At 42.3% G+C, this 18,529-nt stretch overlaps 2 protein-coding genes across 5 annotated transcripts in view; one reads left to right on the top strand and one right to left on the bottom strand.

Annotated features, from left to right (window-relative positions):
• CCDC149 (coiled-coil domain containing 149) overlaps positions 1-11,675 on the top strand; it is a 145,827-nt gene extending 134,152 nt beyond the window's left edge. For all 4 annotated transcript variants that reach the window (XM_072620383.1, XM_072620384.1, XM_072620382.1 and 1 more), the window contains one exon: positions 6,908-11,675. In XM_072620383.1, the coding sequence (XP_072476484.1) occupies positions 6,908-7,356 (449 nt within the window). In that variant the 3' untranslated portion in view covers positions 7,357-11,675. The remainder of the gene's footprint in view (positions 1-6,907) is intronic.
• A 3,596-nt stretch (positions 11,676-15,271) lies between these two features.
• Positions 15,272-18,069, bottom strand: SOD3 (superoxide dismutase 3). The gene is made up of 2 exons (XM_072620385.1): positions 17,704-18,069; positions 15,272-16,214 (listed from the first exon to the last, which is right to left on the bottom strand). The coding sequence occupies exon 2, from the start codon at positions 16,196-16,198 to the stop codon at positions 15,455-15,457; it is 744 nt and encodes a 247-aa protein (XP_072476486.1). The 5' UTR covers positions 16,199-16,214; positions 17,704-18,069; the 3' UTR covers positions 15,272-15,454.
• Between the last annotated feature and the right edge of the window lie 460 nt (positions 18,070-18,529).

Here is an 18,529-nt window from a genome sequence, read left to right as displayed (position 1 = left end):
TAAGTGAATAAATGAATGAATGAACTGGAAGATCTTCAAGGGTAGGGAATGGATCTTACCTTTTTCTGTCTCCCAGAATACTTAGCACAGTAGACCTAGTGGACACAGAGTAGGCCCTCAATCAATATTTATTGAATTGGATCAAGTATCTTGGATAGAGGGGACAGTGTTTTGGGTGCTCACTTAGCCTCCTAAGTTTAGATCTGGTGAATTGTTCCAAAAGCATTAAATTTGTGAGGCACAAGATTGAGACATGAAAGTTTGATTTACTTGGTCATTACAGGAATGAATTAGTTCGCACATAGTTTAAAAAAAAGTTATTCATTGTGGCTTTGTAAGATTGTGTGTGTGTGTGTGTGTGTGTGTGTGACCTGCACATCAGGAGGAAGAGCATGGAAAGCACCATGTTGGACAAGTCATTTAACAGCTGTGGTCCTTAGTTTTCTTATCTGTAATGAGGGGATTGGGCCAAATGGACTTAAAAGTCTCTTTCAGCTCTAAGTCTGTGAATATCTGAGGATCTAGGAGAAAGGTTACCTAATTACAGACCAGGGAATTTCAGAGGTGGTCTTCCCCTGGGCTCTCACTCTTTTCCTCCCACTTCCCTGTCCCTCTTGTGACCTATGATCTAAAAGATTATTAGCCTGACCAACTGTGTAATCTAGGGATGGAGAACCTGCAGCCTCGAGGCTACATGTGGTCCTCTAGGTCCTCAAGTGCAGCCCTTTGACTGAATCCAAACTTCACAGAACAAATCCCCTTAATAAAAGGATTTGTTCTCTAAAACTTGGATTCAGTGAAAAAGTGCATCTGAGGACCTAGAAGGCCACATGTGGCCTTGATGCTGCAGGTTCCTCACCTCTGGTGTAGTCACAAGAGGAGAGTCCCCTGGCACCTGGAAAAGCAAAAGCCACATCCCATCTCCACGCTTTTGTATGGGCTGTCCCTATGTCTAGAATGCACTCCCCCTTCATATTTTTCTCATAGATTTCCTCATTTTTTCCAAGAAACAGATCAACAATCAACTCCTTGCCTTCCTGACTACCTTCTATTTTTTATGTCTATCCTGTAAATATTTTAAATGAATACATGTTGTTGCTCCCAGTATACCCTGGGCTCCTTCAGCAGGAGTTACTTCATCTTATTGTCTTTTATCATTCTTTTGTCTTGTCCTCAGTGCTAGATTGTAGTGCCTGGTGCTTAGTAGGTGCTTACTAACTGCTTCTTGATAGATGGATGTCCTTGCAAAGCAGCATCCATCATCTGTGTCAAGAGCTGCCTCCTCTCTTTTTATACCCTTCCCCAGTCAGAGGCTCTGAGATGGGGCCTCGGAAGCAGAAATATAAAAGCTCAGTGCCTGGCATTATTTTCACAAGGGAGGCTTAAGTAATCATCTGATTCCAAATGAGAGCTTCTAAAGCTCCGTCATTAGCCTTCATTGTTCCCGAACCCATCCATTGTGGCTGGTCATGGTAACAAGCATACTGTTCTGTCAGCTTCAGCAGCACTTGTGTGTGTGATTAAATGAAACCAAAAAGCCAATCTCGCCCATTTTGTGGGACCAAGTCCAACAAAGACCAGTAAACAAAATAGGATAACTGTCCCTTTCTGGTCACTGGGAAGAATGGGCAATCCAGATCCTAGCATACCGAGTGCTTCTGGCTCTGGGGTTGTCAGAGCATGAGTCTTCTTTTTCCTGTTTACTTTCCATGGTCTAGTTTCTTGATAGCACTTGACTGTCTCGTCATTAGTTGTATTAGTGTTATGTGTATTATTATTAATAATTATTAATGATTGTAATCCCCTGCATTATTGCTAATAATGCACAACATAATTACTATTATTAATGATAATGTGTTTTTCCATTGTTGGCCAGCTTAGAAATTCTCTTCCATGGAAGCAGCTACAATTTGTGCTTTTTTTAAACAGAAAAGTAAGAAGAAAAAATACCAAAGCTTAAGAAGGACCAGGCTTCTCAAGTTACTGAATTACTAGAGAGTTTTACTGCTCTCTGCAAATAAGCCAAGCCCTTTTACTGTATCTCCACTGTAAAATTTCTGCTGCCTTTCTTTTTGTCTTGCCCCAAATAAGGACTTGAAAATATATTTTGGGGAGCTCTGCAATGACAAAAGAAAGGGTCTCAGTTGTCTTTAAGCAAACCTCCCCACTGTTTATGTGTCACTTCTGCCCAGGACTGACCCCTTATTCTGAAGGTATCACTGGGATCATAAGGTTGTAATCCTCTTGTTGGACCATGCAGAGGTAAGGTGGAAGGCTGGCCTTTGATCACAATAGGTTAAATCTTCACTGGGGCCCAAAGATGGGGTTGGGCTAGGTGCTCATTCCCTAAGAATGACTTTCTTTTGACCTCCTCTTAGGACTGCAACACTTTTCAGAAAGAAAAATTGCTCCACATGGCAATCTCAAGGGCTTGCCATTTTAAGGAGATTCATCCAACTCGATACAGAGGAAAGCAAGTCCGGAAAGACGGCACCAAGAGAACAGCAGGGACCAAAGGGCCTAAGTGTAATTTAGACCACCCTCACTCAGATGTAAATTAAGAGAAGATTAATCTGACACACAGTAAAAACACATTGTAAATGGTTTAGGGGTTAGGCTTTAACTTGTAAGGTTAATTAATTTTTCCAGGGCACGGGGATATACTATTAAATGTCCTAGAAGAAGTAATTTCAGAAAAGTAATTTCCAGGAGGAGTTTATTCACCTCACGTTAGTGAAAAGTTTAACCTCAGAAAGTACCATAATTTACTCCCTGCAAATGAGGCTGCCCAAATGGTACCCAAACTCTCTTACTTTTCCCCCAAGTCACTATTTTCTGTGGCTCTCTGCAGTGTCATTGAAAGATTTTCATTTTTAGGTGTGAAAAACAACTAAGTAGAGCCCCCATTTCCCCTCAAATCTGATACATATAAAATCTTAACATGGCTTATAATCAGCGTTCTTTTCCTGTAGACACACACACATACATATATTCACAGGCACATGCATACACATACATCTTCCTTTCAAGGAGATCTTATTTTAAGGGTGAACTTACAAACAAGCCATTTTGGCACATTATCCCACCTCTCCACTGCCATAGATTTTTGTACAAGTTACAGCCCCACTCATCATCCAGCAGTATCATTGCCAGAAATTCCAAGAAAGCAACTTGGGATTTTCCTTGGACAGATGGCCCCAAGTCAGTATGAAGCCCTGAATTACAAAAGAGGAAGAATATAAGAAATAATCTTTACTGTAAGAGGAGAATCCATGGCCCCTTTCTTCATAAAAGGCTTCCATTTATGCATAAAAAGCCTTCTATCCGTAAGTAAGTTTAAATTCACTCCCAGGATGAACCCTGTCCTTTCAACTTAGTCCAACAAATAACTCTGAAATACAAAGTACATGGTATTAGGGATACAAAAATGAAAAAGCAAGTTAGTCCCACAGGAAGGTGGGGCAGGGGTGGGTTAGCACCAGAAACAAACATAATACAAGATTAAGTGTGATGGGGCAAAAGAGAGGTCCAGGCAAAGTGCTCTAGGAAAATTTACCTTTAGAATGCAACATGGACTCATGCAGTCGAAAGGTACCTCTGGCAACAGCTAATCCGTTTTATGGAGTAGCCAACACAGGGCTCAGGAAATTGAGTGATTTGCTCAGCATCCCTCACACAGGGAGTGAATCTCACTGTCCAATCTGAACCCAAGTTCTTTGACTCCAAACCCAGGGCCCTTTTCACAAAGGACATCTTGAATCTTTTTTTAACACTAGCAGAGATAAAAACGGAATTCCCTCTTAAGGGTGATATCTTACCATATGGATAGGGATCAATTTGAGCGTAATATTTCTCCATCTATGTAATAATAACACAAAGACTGTAGAGTTCATGGTGATTGTTAACCCAAAAGACCACTTAGAATTGTAGGATCATATACCAATAGAAGCAAATATTAATATAGCATTTTTAAGGTTGGACAAGAACTTTACATTAATCTTCAATCAATAAACATTTAAGCACCTGCTGCATGCCAAACACTTGAAATGAAAGTGCAAAAAAAAAATAATCTCTCCTTCAAGGAACTCTCACAACAACCCTGGGATTGTGCTACAATTATCCCCGATTTACAGACAAGAAAACTTAGGCTCAGTGAAGTTAAATGACTCTTCTGTGATCACAAAGCAAGAGGCAGGATTTGAACCCAGTTGGAGTCCTTCTGACTCCAAGCCCTGTATGCTGTCCACTACTGAGAATTAACCTTAGAGGTTATCTAGCCATTCAGTTATAGATTTAGAGCTGGAGGGGATACTAAAGGTTGTCTAGGCCTTCCCCCTCATTTTATAGATAAAAATATTGAGTCTCAGAGAGAGAGAGAAAGAGACTTGCCCAAAGTTACTTAGTTTGTTAGGCAAAGATGTGGGTTTAGAGTTTGGATGGAAGTTCCCACCATTGGATGACACCAATTTAATTCATATGAACACTGTTCAGTCAGTCACAAGGCACCTCCAAGGTCTCCTTAGTTTACTCTAATGACTTATCACTGTTTGGCCCTAGGATTTAAAACAAAAATCAGCTCTGAAGAATACTGAGGTTCTGCTGTTAAATGCCAGACCCAGCTGAGAAAAGTAATTTTTCAGTGTAATGCAATTTTCTATTGTTGTTTAAATGTTTCATTAATGTCTTCAGGGTTTTTTGTTTGTTTGTTTTGCAGCTCAGTAATTTCCCAATAACCGCTTGTTAAAACAAAGGAAAACAATTAAGTATAATCAACTAACATAGCAATGACATCTGACTGCTTGAGCAATATTTCACCCCTGTAATCCACCACTTATTTTCATGCAGGAAGGAGGCATGTTTCATCATTGGCCTTCTGGAACCAAGATTGGCCTTCATGCTTAATCATAATTTTCGGTTTTTGAGTGTTAGTTTCACTTATATTATTGTACATCATTCTCCTTACTCTGTTCTTTTCTCTGTATCAGTTCATACAGCTCTTTCAGTGTTTCTCTGATTTTGTCATGTTCATTATCAGCCATAGCATAGTGGCTACAGAACCTGCCTCAGAGTCAGGAAAAGCTGGGTTCAGGTGCTGTTTCTAAGGCATACTAAACACATAGTATTAGATTCATATGCTGCCTCTGATAGCCTACATGGGTAGAAGGAACTTCCTTACCTGGGAATTATCTGTATCAATGAAATCAATCCATATCCCCATCATTTCATATGGATCAGCGATATTCTATTAGATTCATATGTTGCATTTCTAGTTTGTGTGTGTGTGTGTGTGTTTACTATAATCCACTTAAAGAACTATTTATTTCATTAAGGTATACCAAGAAGAAAAAAATAACATCACTCCTGTCCTCGAGCTTTCTGCCTTTTTTCAGTGTGATGGGATTTGGGAGTTGGGGGGAAGGCTTCTGGGATAAGTAGGAAAGAATATTAGACATCTATATGGGTAGCTGTAACAGAAAATGATTAAAGATACAGGAGTGACCAGACATAATAGCATAAGAGATTCAAGAAGAGAGAAACTGTCCCAATGGGCTAACAAATCGTGGAATTTAAGAGCTAGGAAAGGAGATAGCTTGATGTCATGGGAAAAGTTCTGAATTTAGAATCACAGGGGTCATAGATTTAGAGTTAGGAGGGGCACCAGAGACCATCTAACCTATTTTACAGAAAAGGAATTGAGATGCAGGGATGCTAATCATACTTCAGAAAACAAATCATAAGATCATAGATCTAGAGCCAGAAGGAACATCAGAGGCCATTGGTTCCAATTCCTGTATTTTATGGTTGAGATAACTGAGGCTGACAGTGGTTAAGTGACTTGCCCAAGGTCATACAGATAGTATACATGAGAGGTAGGATTCAAACCTAGGTCTTCTGCTTCTTGGACCAGTGTCCCTCTACCTTACTAGATCACTTTATAAATCATTATCAAACTGGGCACTACAAGCCAGGTTTTCTGGCCCTAAATCCACCATTTCTCTTGCCGCACACTACACTGCAACACGAAAGTAACATGCTCTTACAACCAGAATAACCAAGATATGGATTCAAGGTTCAGTTATGTAAATAACTTGGGAAATACACGTCACTTCTCTGGTCCTTGTCTGTAAAAAAAAAAAAAAAAAGTTAAATGTTCTCCTTCCAGCTCAAAACAGGATAATCTGTTATAAGCTGAAAGGGACCTTGGTATGACTGCCTCATTTTGCAGATGAATAAACTGAAATCTAGAGCAGTAAGAGAAACTGCCCAAAGTTGCCCAGGTAGTAACAAATTCAGGATCCTATGACCTTAGAGATATAGTTGAGATCTCATTTTTCCAACCAGAAACCAGAGAGGGGAAAGGACTTGCCCACCATCTCTCCTACCCCTGCTTAATGACCAAACTTGAAAGAGATACCAGATCTCCTTGACCATTGTTTCTTCTAGAATCCTTTCCAAGCCTCCGTTGTTCTTGGTGGTGGCTAAATTTAGCTGTTTGAGATTGGAACAGAGTTAGCCCTGGCATTAGTTTAGGGGCAAAACTCAACAAAACCTTTGTCCTCAATTTAGAAGTTTAATGGAAATGAGTGGGAAGCCTGGAGAAAACTTAAAACACTGAAGAGTATTATGGGCAGATAGATAAATGCTTCCTTTCCTCTATTAATAACTCAGGATCTCTGATCCCTGAAGGGTTTTTCCCCCTTGAATGCCAGTCTTTCCCTTAGCATCTATGTCCTACCTTCCATGCCCTCACATCCCTGTTTTCCCTTTTCAAAGGTCCTATGACAGGAGAGACTAGATTTTTTTTCCCTTAAATCACACAGTAGAGACAAATCTAAAAGCGTGTGTGTGGGGAAATAAAAATTTATTTTCTTCCAACAGTTTGATGCTGTCCTACTTCTGTTTTCAGGAGAGCAGAAGCAAAGAGATGAAAGTTCTTCTGTTGCTGTGGCATTGACAGCTCCTGAGGAAGCTGCAACCCAGCTCTCTGACAATTCCCCAGCCATGCCCAAGTACGGGAACCAACGCAAGCACTTTCATCCCTCATTACCCCAGTTACCTTCTGAGGAAGAAGAAATAAACAGGCTTGGAAGTGAAATAATTAAACTGACAGAGGAACAGGCAGCTGAGGAACTGGAAGGGACCAGAAAAGGGAGTTCCCAGGAGGACCCAAGAAAAGGGACAGGACCATCCCAGATCAGAGGGACATCCAAGGTAGAGTCTCCTTTGTCTAGCCCTGATCCCTTTGGTTCCAGTGAGTCCTTGGGTTTGGGGAAGGAACAAGCCACCGAAGGCTGTGACCTGGAAGAGGACAAAGGTGTCCCAGAGGGGAACTGCTCAGGCATTGTGAAGACATGAAGGATAAAGGGATTGGAAATTGTAACACATGGAAGGCACTAGGGATGACAAGAATTAAGCCACGGAACAACACATTAGAATTAACTCTCTCCTCAAATGCTCCCAAGTCTGGGACTCAGAAAATCCTCTGATTCTGTCACAAACTGTAGGTATTTTGATGACAGTACAGCTTGATTTATTAAATGCAAGTCCTCAATCTTCTCACCGTCATCTCTTACTACTGAAGATGTACTGCTGTGAACGCGGGCAGGCGCTGAAAATAGTGTGCGCCATATGGCTGGTTTTTCCCATCCGTCTTTGTGTCGGCATTTGTTTTATTAGAGATAAGATGTTTTTTTATTAACGTTTAATGTTGTCGATCAAAATTATGGGAAGAGCTTGAAACTGATGGGCTTTTTAATCAGGTCCCCGGTATTTGTAATGATTAAGGCTGTTGGAAAGAGAGACATAATTGAGCATAATGGGTCCAAAGGGCCCACCGTGACACTTTGTCATGTCAAGGCCTTGTTGGGTCTCCTCCACAAGGATGCTCTTGGCACGGCGCCTGCAGCAACGTGTCACAGCTGGGAATGGTGGGTGGAGAGGGGTCTCGGCAGCCTTAGAGGGCTTGTTTTCCTATTCTGAATTCACACCACTCTTTTAGGTGCTTATGTTGTTAGCTAAATGATAAATATGCCAACTTAGGCATTGGTTAGTACATTTATGGTCCCAGGAGGAAAGAGTGAAAGTAACAATACAGGGAAGTGAGGTCAAAGGTAGAGCCAGGGGAAAAATGATTCTCACCTTTCAAACTTCTCCATCTGTGATATATTCTCATCCTTTTTGACTCATCTGCTTTGTTGAGAAAAGATGAGAGGAGCTGGGTAATCCTGGGACAAATCACTTAATTTTTCCTTATCTGCGGAATGGTAGTGTCCTCTAATGTCCCTTCTAGTTCTAAATCTACGATCCTACGATTCTACTTAGGATCCAGTTAGCTGCTGGCACAGCTGTGAAACTTGAACTCAGAAAAGAGATGGGGCATCTCCAGGATAAATTTTATTCCCTCTAGAAAGTCCCTGGGTAAGAAGAGATAGCATCTGCTTATGCTGGAGTGTATGGGAAGCAAGCCACATATTCAAACAGTGGAATTCCTCATGTCCTAAGATCAGTTCATTCCCCTCAGGAAACTGAAAGTTTATCTGAAAGCCAGAGTCCGTCCCCTGAGAAACCTCTTTAGAGGCTTGGATGAACAAGAGGGATGCCCTAAGTGCTTTTTTAAAAAAAATCTTCCTCCTAACCATCCTAAAAAGAGAATGTGCAGATTAAGTTTATGATGTCAGCAGTGCAACCTATGGATATGTGGATGTGGTGGTCAGCTTGTCTTCCTGTCTGTGCCTTTGCAGAGTAATAAAGAGGACTGACTTCAGGTCCCAGGTTCGCTTCCTAGATATGTAACATGAGCAAGTCATGGTAATACTCACACAGCCTAATTCACAGAATTATTGAAAGATATGTGCCGTATCAACTTTAAAACATTAAAAAGATAGTCTTTTATTATATTGTGCCTCCCCTCCTCACATTTATGGTCAGTGACACTAGAGATAGGGCTAAGCCCCAGATTTTTTTTATCTATCCCCATGAGAGATTGGTTGGTTGGTTGGTTTTTTGGGGAGGAATGCTAATTGGTTAGTAAGAAGACACCAGCCCAGTGAGGGCATGAGAGTGGAAAGAGATGCAGCAAAAGTATGCCCAGTGACTCCCTGCCTTCAGTCCTGCCAGCCCCATGGGGTTACTAACCCCTGCAGAGCCAATGATCAGATAAAACTGCCGCTGGAGAGGAGAGCTACACCCCCCCCCCCCCTACACACACACATCCTCTGCCTCACCCCACTGGGCCCCCATCCACACAACTTCCTGGGGAGGGAATTTGCTTCTGCAGCTGCAAAGCCTGCATGGGCCAACAGCCACAGAGGTAATTTTCCTGCTGGACCCGGCCTTAACTGCCTGCAAATGTTTAGCTCTCCCAAGTAGCACTTTAAAGGCACTGAAGGAAAGCAGAGCCAAATTTAATAAAATAATAATAAAAAGAAAAATCTCTCCTAGCCCAAGCTCTAGTTCTGACACAGTCTGCCAGGTGCACATCTTTACAGTCCATTTATAAACTCCTGGAAACTAGAGTCTACTCCAGCACATTGAACCATGATCAGGGAAGCCAAGAGGAATCCCAAGTATGAGAAGCCCCCAATGGTGAACTGGCTAGACATGGATGCTGTGTGCGATGCTGACTTTGACGACACTGGGGCCATGCTGCTATTGGGTGCGTTGACATGACAATATTACGTAGCCATCTGCCTTACCTATCCCCAACGTGGTTCTCTTGTTCCTAGATAGTGAATAGGAAGGTTCTAACTTGCCTACAGTGGGGCTTTTTATTCCTCTTTTAAACCTTGTTCTAAAACTATCCACCATATGTATCACTTTTGGATGAAAAGCCAAATTATCACAAGTTTCCTGGTTATTGATGTTTTGTTTTTAAGAAAAATGTCACTGTATTGGTCTTACCATCCGCCTGCATTCTCACATGCCCACTTCAGGCAGACAGCATGCTCTGGCCATGTGGGGATTGCTTCCTGTCTTTCTAGCACCGTCCAGGCAGAATGCAGAACAGGGCATGCATGTAGAGATGCCACTGAAAATGACGTTTCTCATAATAAAAACTGTTCCTTTGCTGTAACAGCCTGGCACCTGGCAGCCTTTAGGCACCTATTTCTAGATGCAAGTATATATGAGAGTTTGTGGTTCTTTAATTAAGGCCTGAGAAAATAGATCTTTTCCTCTAAAAAAAAAGGGGGGGGGGTGCTTTTCTCACCCCCTGAGACCCATTCCCATGCCATCCTTCCTTCCCCACCAAATTCTTCCCTGCCTGAAGCAAGTATTCCCTGAGGCTTTCTCTAGCCAGGAGGCACCCAGTGGCATTCAGCTTAGTCCCAGGCAAGTAGTATAAGATGCCTTTTCCCAGAGCTAGCCTTAGGCAAGATTGTGAAGGAGTGACGTTGTTTTTCCTTTCTCTCCTACTCCTCGGGTGCCCAGTGAACACCCCACTTTTCAAAGTCCTTGGGAAAAAAAATCTGATAGCAATCATTTACACTTTAGTATGAATATAAAACACAGTGTTCCCTCAAAGTGGAAGGGAAAGTTTTTGTCCCTTATTCAAAGAATTTCAAGTATCATTAAGGAAGTAGGAATGATGGCATTGTGTGTGCATTTGGGGAGATAGTCATTTTCTTCCCCATACCAATCCAAAGCCAGCTAGTTAGCTCTCTTAACTGAATGGGACTCTCCAACAAGCTTTATTCTTTTTCTTTCTGGGATTTTGACCTGATGTCTCTTTCTTTGAAGTTTCTTACAATATTTTGATAACCTTAACTTGTTCTTTGAATGCTAGCCATCATCATCATCTCCTCTGGGACTAAAAAATCTTGAAGACATAATACTGAAATGATATGTCAGGAAAAGGGAAAGAATGACTGGATACATTTGGCATTTTATTGCATTACTTTGTGTTACTGTTGTGAGGGTGGGGACCAGACCTCTCCTCCAGAGAGAGAGCTGTTTGAGCAAGATTTATTTCTACTTTGCTTCTGAGCCCTGCCCAGTCAGTTTTTCCTACCCTCTTTTCCATTCCTGAATAGGCAACAGTTCCATTTAGAAGGTTCAAGTCCAACTGAAAGGCAGAAGCAACATCTTGAGAATCCCCAAACTCTCAACACTTTTTTAAGTACATGCAGATTTCCAGGTGCTTGTCATTCCTGTCACCAAGTTATAAAGCAAAGAATCACTGGACAAAGACAATTTCAGAGATCAGAGAGAGAGGATTGAGACCAGTGGTGGTGAATCTAATTAGAAATGAGAGAGAAGGAAAAAAATGAGAAGGTTCCCTCTCGCAATGTTACAGCTGATTCAAAAAAAATAGAAAAAAGAAAAAATCTTAGTATAGCATGAAAGCAATTTAAAATGATAGATTTAGATGTGGTGCCTTATTTTTCTTATCACTTCTTTCCTAAATGAGGCACAGGGCAGTTTGCAGAATACTGAAAAGTTTGGCTGTCCCTAGTCTGTGTGAATGCAGGGATATATTTTGGGATCTTAGCAGAGACCAATGATAACCTATTAAATTTAAAACAATTGGCTTTTTTTTATCGGCTGCTGTTTTGTTTTATTTAAAGAAAAGAAGTTCTATTTATTTGCAGACTTTGCTTTATTGGATTCTCTAATCACCATGCATCATAACTATATTTTTTGTTACCTGGAATAAAAATGGGGTAATTTTCCTGGTATAGATGATTAATTGTCTTTATTACGTGCGTCATTCTCTCTCTCCACCCTCACCACAGACTGAGCATTACTTCCAGCATATTGTAGCAATTTATCAGTTCCAATCTGTCACCTAAAATTATTTGATCATATGGTAGGCATGAAAAATATGGAGAATGTAAAGATTTTATGCATTCAGTTGAAATGCTTCAGATCTAAAATCAGATGGTTTATTTCCTGAAGTCTTTTCCGCCTTTTAAGTTGACCAAAACACTAGCTGATTTTCCCTATTTTCTTCTGCATATAGGCACTTCTGTATATATGCACTGAAAAGCCACACTAGGAAAAATTCACTGCAATTCAGAGAAAAGCTTATTCTAAGCATCTAAAGATAGCTTTTCTAATTATTGTCTACATTGTGTTTAAACTGTGCAAACTTGAGCATTATTCTCACTTTACCAGCTGTGTCTAGGTAGAGTCATTACATCAAATGCTTCTAATTTTACAAAAATGTAATCAAAACAAGTGTGTGTTTAAGTCCCAGCGACAAAGGCAAACCCTGTGAGTCAAATAGACAAACTGATTAGCAAGCTGGCTGCAGAGCCACAATGGCTAATATCCTTAGATGAACAAAATGTATCTGGGAGAAAACAGGAAGGAAAAACCAGCTTCCCAAGGCCAAATGGGATCTAATGGGCAGGCTTAGTGATACACAGCCATTTTCAGTAGCATAGCCCAGCTGCCTGCCCACATCCCCCCACCCCTACGCACGTATATACACCCCACCACCACTATTCCTATTGGAAAGGGAGCAGCTAACTAACATTTCTTAGATCCAAAGAAAAAGCTGAAGTGGGTATGTATTTAGGGTGTCTCTTCTTTATCTAGGGGTCTCAAGTAGTTAAAAAAAAAAAAGAGTTGGGAACAATGAAAGGGGAGATAAAAAAAAGCAGCCTTTTCCCCAACCCTTCCCTTTCCCATCTCCAGAAAAAGTCTGCAAGTTAAAACAAAGCTATAAGTAGGGTAGGGCAGCAGGATATGGGGTTCCACACATCCAAATCTACGAGGTACACATTTCCCAATTTCCCTTTGCTTTGTTCTCCACTGGCCCTGTGTGGTATCATGCCACCCTCTGTTCCCCCGGTCTACTTTTCCGCACTGATGTGCCCCCTTACATTTTATCCCTGCACCTTCTTTGGGAGATAGGAGGTCAGGATCTTTCAGTGACTCCATAGGAGCTGAGACCAGAATCTCTGGGAGAGAGACTGTGTCATCTTTTGACACAGTTATACCCAACTGAGGCAGATTGTCTCACCTGAAGCAGCAAGAATGCATGGCCTTTGACAGGAAGACCCAAGTTCAAATCCAACCTCAGATACTAACTGTGTGACCCTGGGCAAGTCACAAAACCTGTGTTTCCCTCAGTTTCCTCAGCTGCAAGATGGGGATAATAATCCTACCTTGCAGGATTGCTTTGTGAGGATCAAAGGAGATCACCTTTGTATTAAGCACTTAACACAGTGCCTGCCACATAATCAGAGCTATTGTAATTGTTTATCCCTTCCACTTCCCCCACCTTGTACACAAGCATCTCCACGTTGCCTTGGAAGTCAGGATTACTAGACCTCCACAGGTGGCTAAATGTTGCATTGGGTGGAGCACTGGGACTTGGGGAAAAGAGAGGAGATCCAAGGTCAGATATAGCCTGGTTCCCTAGGTGTGTGAGCATTGGTGAGGCACAATTCCTCTTGGCCTCAGTTTCCTTGCCTGTCAAACAGGAATAATAATAGCACCAACCTCCCAGGGTCATGGCAAGATAAAATGTAAATCTTCAAGTTCTCTGTAGATGTTGGCCATCATTGTGGTCATCGTTGTTATCACCTCCGAGAATGAAAATCTGCTTGAAGACATAAAGCTGAATGGATAATTCAGGAAAAGGGAAGGGATGACAGGGTAAGTCTGGAATTTTATTGTTCTCCTTTCTATGACCATTGTGAAGGTGGGACCCAGTCATACCATCCTTGACATCCCCAGACTGAAAAAGCATCTAGTTTTAATCCAAGCGCTAACTTGGTCCACAGCATGGACCAAGAAGAGTCTGGTGCAGTTCCAGTTCAAGCCAGTGGGAGCTGTCTGATGGAAGAAAATTAATTTCATGGCAAAGATCCTTCCTCTCTCACTGCCATTTGAGTTCAATGAACCATTTTAAAATAACAAGTTAAGTTCAAGTCAGAGGTAAAAATAACCACTGAGGATTGGGTGCTGGCTGGAGTTCAGTTTGACTCACAGCTCCCAAGTGTGTAGGAACTGGAGCGCTCTGAAACTAAGCAGTGGAGGACAGCCCAGGAAATGGTTCTTGCCCGAGGTAAATAGTCATTATCAGCATTTCTGTTTATTACAGTCAAAGGACATTGGCAAGATGACAGTTCTTCTGCATGTATAATCTACATGGGAAGCAATGCCACAAAGAACCCAAGTCCAAATTAGTGCACACTTAGGTCTCAAGTTTCCTACATTTGTACTTATTTCTGCATACCTTAAGGGGTGATGTTGTCTTATGAATAACCTGCATCATCTCTTGTCTCTGATTCCCCTTTATTTCTTGGGCATTGCATAGAGACATCTTGTCCCACCTCTCTGGTTGTCTCCCATGTGGCTCTGCATTAATACAGCTAGCTCATCTCCCTGTGCCTCTGCTTACCTGTCTGTGAAATGGACCTGATAACACAGTTCTGCTGCACAGAGGCCAGAGGGGACAATTGATCAGGGAGGTTTTGTGGCCCAGGAAACAGGATTTATTTGTTTGCTTATTTATTTTTTGAGCCAGTGGGGTCAAGTGACTTTCCCAGGATCACACAGCTAGTAAGTGTCTGAGGCCAGATTTGAACTCATGAAGATGAGTCTTCCTGATTCAAGGGCTGAAATAGGATTTAGAACTGAAAGAGGCCTTACAAGTCATCTTATCCAAGCCCCTCATTTTACAAATTAGAAAAAAATAGGCCTAGGGAGGTAAAAGGCTTATCTGAGACTGAGTATTTTGTCCAAGATCACATCATGTGGCTGTCAGGATTTGACCCCAAACCCTCTGTCTCAGATTTGTTATGTGGTGCCATTGTGCAGAGAACGCTGGCTGGGCCAGGAGTGAAGAAGACTTGAGTTCAAATGTGGCCTCAGACTTCTACTAGCTGTGATGTGACCCTGGACAAGTCACTTAACCCTGTTTGCCTCATCTTCCTCATCTGTAAAATGAGTTAGAGAGGAAAATGGCAAATCTCTGTAGTATCTTTGCCACAAAAACCCCAAATGGGACAGAACTAAACAACAACCACCTCTGCCTCCAAATCCAGTGCCCATTCCCCATGGCCTCTCAGGGGGTATCCCACTCCCACCTTATCCCCCTCTCCTACTCTTATTTGCAGTTTCAAGTGGGGGTTCTGAACTGGACTATGACAAGATATGGGAAACCCACTCAAGTTTCAGAAAATGAGGGTGGACTGCTTGGGAGAGGAGACATTTTGTTTGGAACATTATCTTCCTGAGGGTCTGCTAAGGACCTTCCCTATCTCCCACTGAAAGTGGGAATTAGGGTGACTTAAAAAACCCTCCAACTCTGTTGCGATGCTGTATTGAAGCTCTTTTATTGCATGACACACAGAAAGTGGAATTTCTCCCAAAGCAAAGAAGCAGCTCCATAGGAACACCTCTTACAAGTTCAGCTAAAGATCGAGCCGCATGCCAGCAATCTAAGCAGCTGGGGGTGTTTGGCAGAGATGTGGACCAAAGGCCTGTAGAAATCCTTGCTTCAGGCACTCTTGCCCTCACTTTCCCTCCTCCTCTTTCTCTGTTCAGCATTGTCCAAGCCCTGCCTGTTCCAGAGCTCTGGCCCACAGATGCCAATGACACAGCAGGCCAGACGCTTCCCAGCATTGCCATGCTCCAGGCTCCCCTTGTTGCCACCTTTGCCAAGGTCATCCTCTTGCTCGTGAACTACAATGGCCCTGCCCAGGACAGAGTAGGGCCCAAAGAGAGAAGCTGAAACGTTGTATCGGAACCTTCTGATCTTGCCATCCTTCACGGGGAAGTTCCCAAAGTCCCCTGGGTGGTGAGGGTGGACTACCCCATGGGGGTTATAGTGACCAGAGGTTGCATCACAACCATTGCTGAGATCCCCAAACTTGTGGATGTGAATAGCCCTGCCAGAGGCATTCCTTGAATCTGTTGGAAAACCAGCCAGATCAAAGAAGACATTCATCTTCCCATCTGGGTAGAGCTGTTTAAACAGAACTTGCCCTGTTACTTGGGGTTTATTGGCCTCCAAAGTTGAAGAAGGCTTGACCTGGCAGGTGGCATAGACAGTGTGTTCATCACTGCCTGAGGTGACCGGTTTCACATAGACGAACCTATACCAGAGGTCGCTGACTTTTTTCTGGATGTCATTGATCTGCTCTGCCCTTGTCAAGTTGGACTCTTCCCGGTCTAGCTCCACTGAGACACAAGATACACAAGTGGCCAGGATGATGGTGGCACTCAGGGCTGAAAGCATCATGAGGATGGCTTGGAACCTGTAAGCAGATCCCCCAGTACAGAATAGTAAGGGAGAGGTCTAGCCATGTGGAGAGGAAGGAGATGACAAAGTAGAACCATAGAATATCACAGTAGAAGGGACCTTAGGGATTATCTAGTCTAATCTGTAAAATACAAACTCCTTTGTTTGGCACTAAAAGCTGTTCAGAGACCTCTTCCAGCCTATCTGTCCAGAGTGACACATTTTTCCTACCCTATACACCCCCCCTAGGTTTCAGCCAAACTGGTCTCCTTGATGTTCACACATGACCTGCCATCTCTCATACCTCAGGGTTTTTGTACAGACTGTTCCTCATAATGAAGAGGCTCTCCCTCATCTTCAGCTCTTACAATCTCTTGGGTCTCAGACCTAATGCTCCATGCTACAAAAAACCTCTGCTCATTTCCCGCTTGTTAGTGTTTTGCTCATTATGAATTTGTGTTTATTTATGATATATTTTTTCTTGTCTTTATTAATGTCCTTCCCCTCTCCATTCCTCCATCCATTTCTCCCCCAAGTAAAATTTAAGTTCCTTGAAGGCAGGAATTTTTTGGTTCTATTTGTAACTCCAGAGCCCAGCACAGTACCTGGCTCAGAGGAAAGCTTGAATCAGTTATCTTTGCATTGAATTGGCTGACTCCCATTAAATCAGATCAAGGTTCCGAGTAGAGGACCACAACTACAGCCACAACCTAGAGTTGTGATTATCCCCTTTTGTGTATAGGTCAGGAGGAATGCTCACCCCTTTACTAGACTCAAGTGCCTCGAGGGCTGAAACTAAAACTTCAACATTGAATCTCACAGAACCTTAAGTGGTGTCTTCCCCATGCTAAGGGTTCAAGAAATGTTTATTGTTGACAATGAGGAGAAAGAATAGAAAGTCCAATTCCTCCCTTTTCTGTCTCCCCACTCTCTCACAGTGTGAAAGCCCACTTCAAACAGTCCCTTTAAACCCATGCTATGAATTCTCAAGTAGGACATTATTAATAGTGCAAAATTTTCCTTTTAAAGAGAAATTAAATATTCTCTGAACCTTGTGATTCAAAGTCAAAAACCACATCTTTCATCCCTTTGCTTCTCCTCTCCTGCCAACCCTCTCATAGGCTCAATAGACTGAGAGCTATAAGAGACCTTAGAAGTCACATAGTCCAACCCTCTCATTTTACAGATAGGAAAGTTGAGTCCCAGAAAAGGTTAAATGATCACACATGTAGAAGTGACAGTTAGGATTTTAGCCTGATTTCTCTGACTCCAGAGCCAGCTGTCTTTTCCATTGAATCATGTGCCTCCCTGTTCTCCCTTTTCCAATGTCTTCAGAAATTAAACTGCAATGAAGTCAACCTTGTTTCTCAGAATATCAAAAGGTGCCTCCCTCCCACATTCCTCTCCATTAAACACACACACACACACACACACACACACACACACACACACACATCTCTCTCATAAAGTCCTGTTCAAGGAAACACAAATTATCTGCAACTTACTCTCTTTGTAGCTCTTTTGGGTTTCTTTCTCTCCTCTTACGTACCAGCGTTTCTTCAAAGTAATGAAGGCTGATTCACAACTCTGTGTCTGGGATTTAGGCTGAGTCTTACAGGGGACAGACGAGCTGTTTATAAAAGTTCAGAAATGACCAGCCCAGGGGAGTGGTCAGGAGGCAAAGCAGGGGAAAGTATGTTTGGGCTGGTTTAAGAAAGGACAGGCAATTCAGATCTGCCCCTGGCTGGTTTCCATTTATTGGTCCCCTTGGCTCCCTCTCTAACTGCAACCCCACCCCCTATCTCCAATCCTCTGCTAAGTGCCTGTTTACCAAAAATCTTCCTTCTTATGGCCACAGGTTGGGACATCCACCACTGGGGAGGCTGACCTTCAGTGCAAAGGGGAAAAAAAAATAAATAGCAGAAGTGAAGTATCCTGCTCTAAGAAGCAGACAATGGTCTCTATTGAAAAGCCCTTTTCTTTCCACTAGATTCTTTAGTAGCTGAGTTATTTTTCCAGGATGTTGCTTCCTAATGTGGAAATAGGGATCTCAGGGTCTGCAGGTGACGTTTTCTCAGATGTAGTGGCCATATCACTTTAGAGAGATAATAATAATAAAAAAATCTTTAGTGGTGCTTTAAAAAGGAGGAAACAGGGCAGGAGTACAATGGGCCTTGTTTTCCTGTTGAGGAGGTACTCTCAACTCCTCTCTTCTAACCTGCTCCAATCTCTTTTCCATCATAAGATTATGAGATTTTGAGCTGAAAATAGCCTGTATACAAACCTTCCATTTCATAAATGACAAAACAGAGACATGAGGAACTGAAATGA

This window comes from Notamacropus eugenii, chromosome 6 (genome assembly GCF_028372415.1).
Source record: "Notamacropus eugenii isolate mMacEug1 chromosome 6, mMacEug1.pri_v2, whole genome shotgun sequence".
Lineage (NCBI taxonomy): Eukaryota > Metazoa > Chordata > Mammalia > Diprotodontia > Macropodidae > Notamacropus > Notamacropus eugenii.
The sequence above is the reverse complement of the archived record's forward strand: the minus strand, read 5'-3'. Positions and strand labels throughout refer to the sequence as shown.

Excerpts from the sequence above, each read along its gene's own strand:
- SOD3 (XM_072620385.1), bottom strand. The coding sequence starts at position 16,198 with ATGATGCTTTCAGCCCTGAGTGCCACCATCATCCTGGCCACTTGTGTA.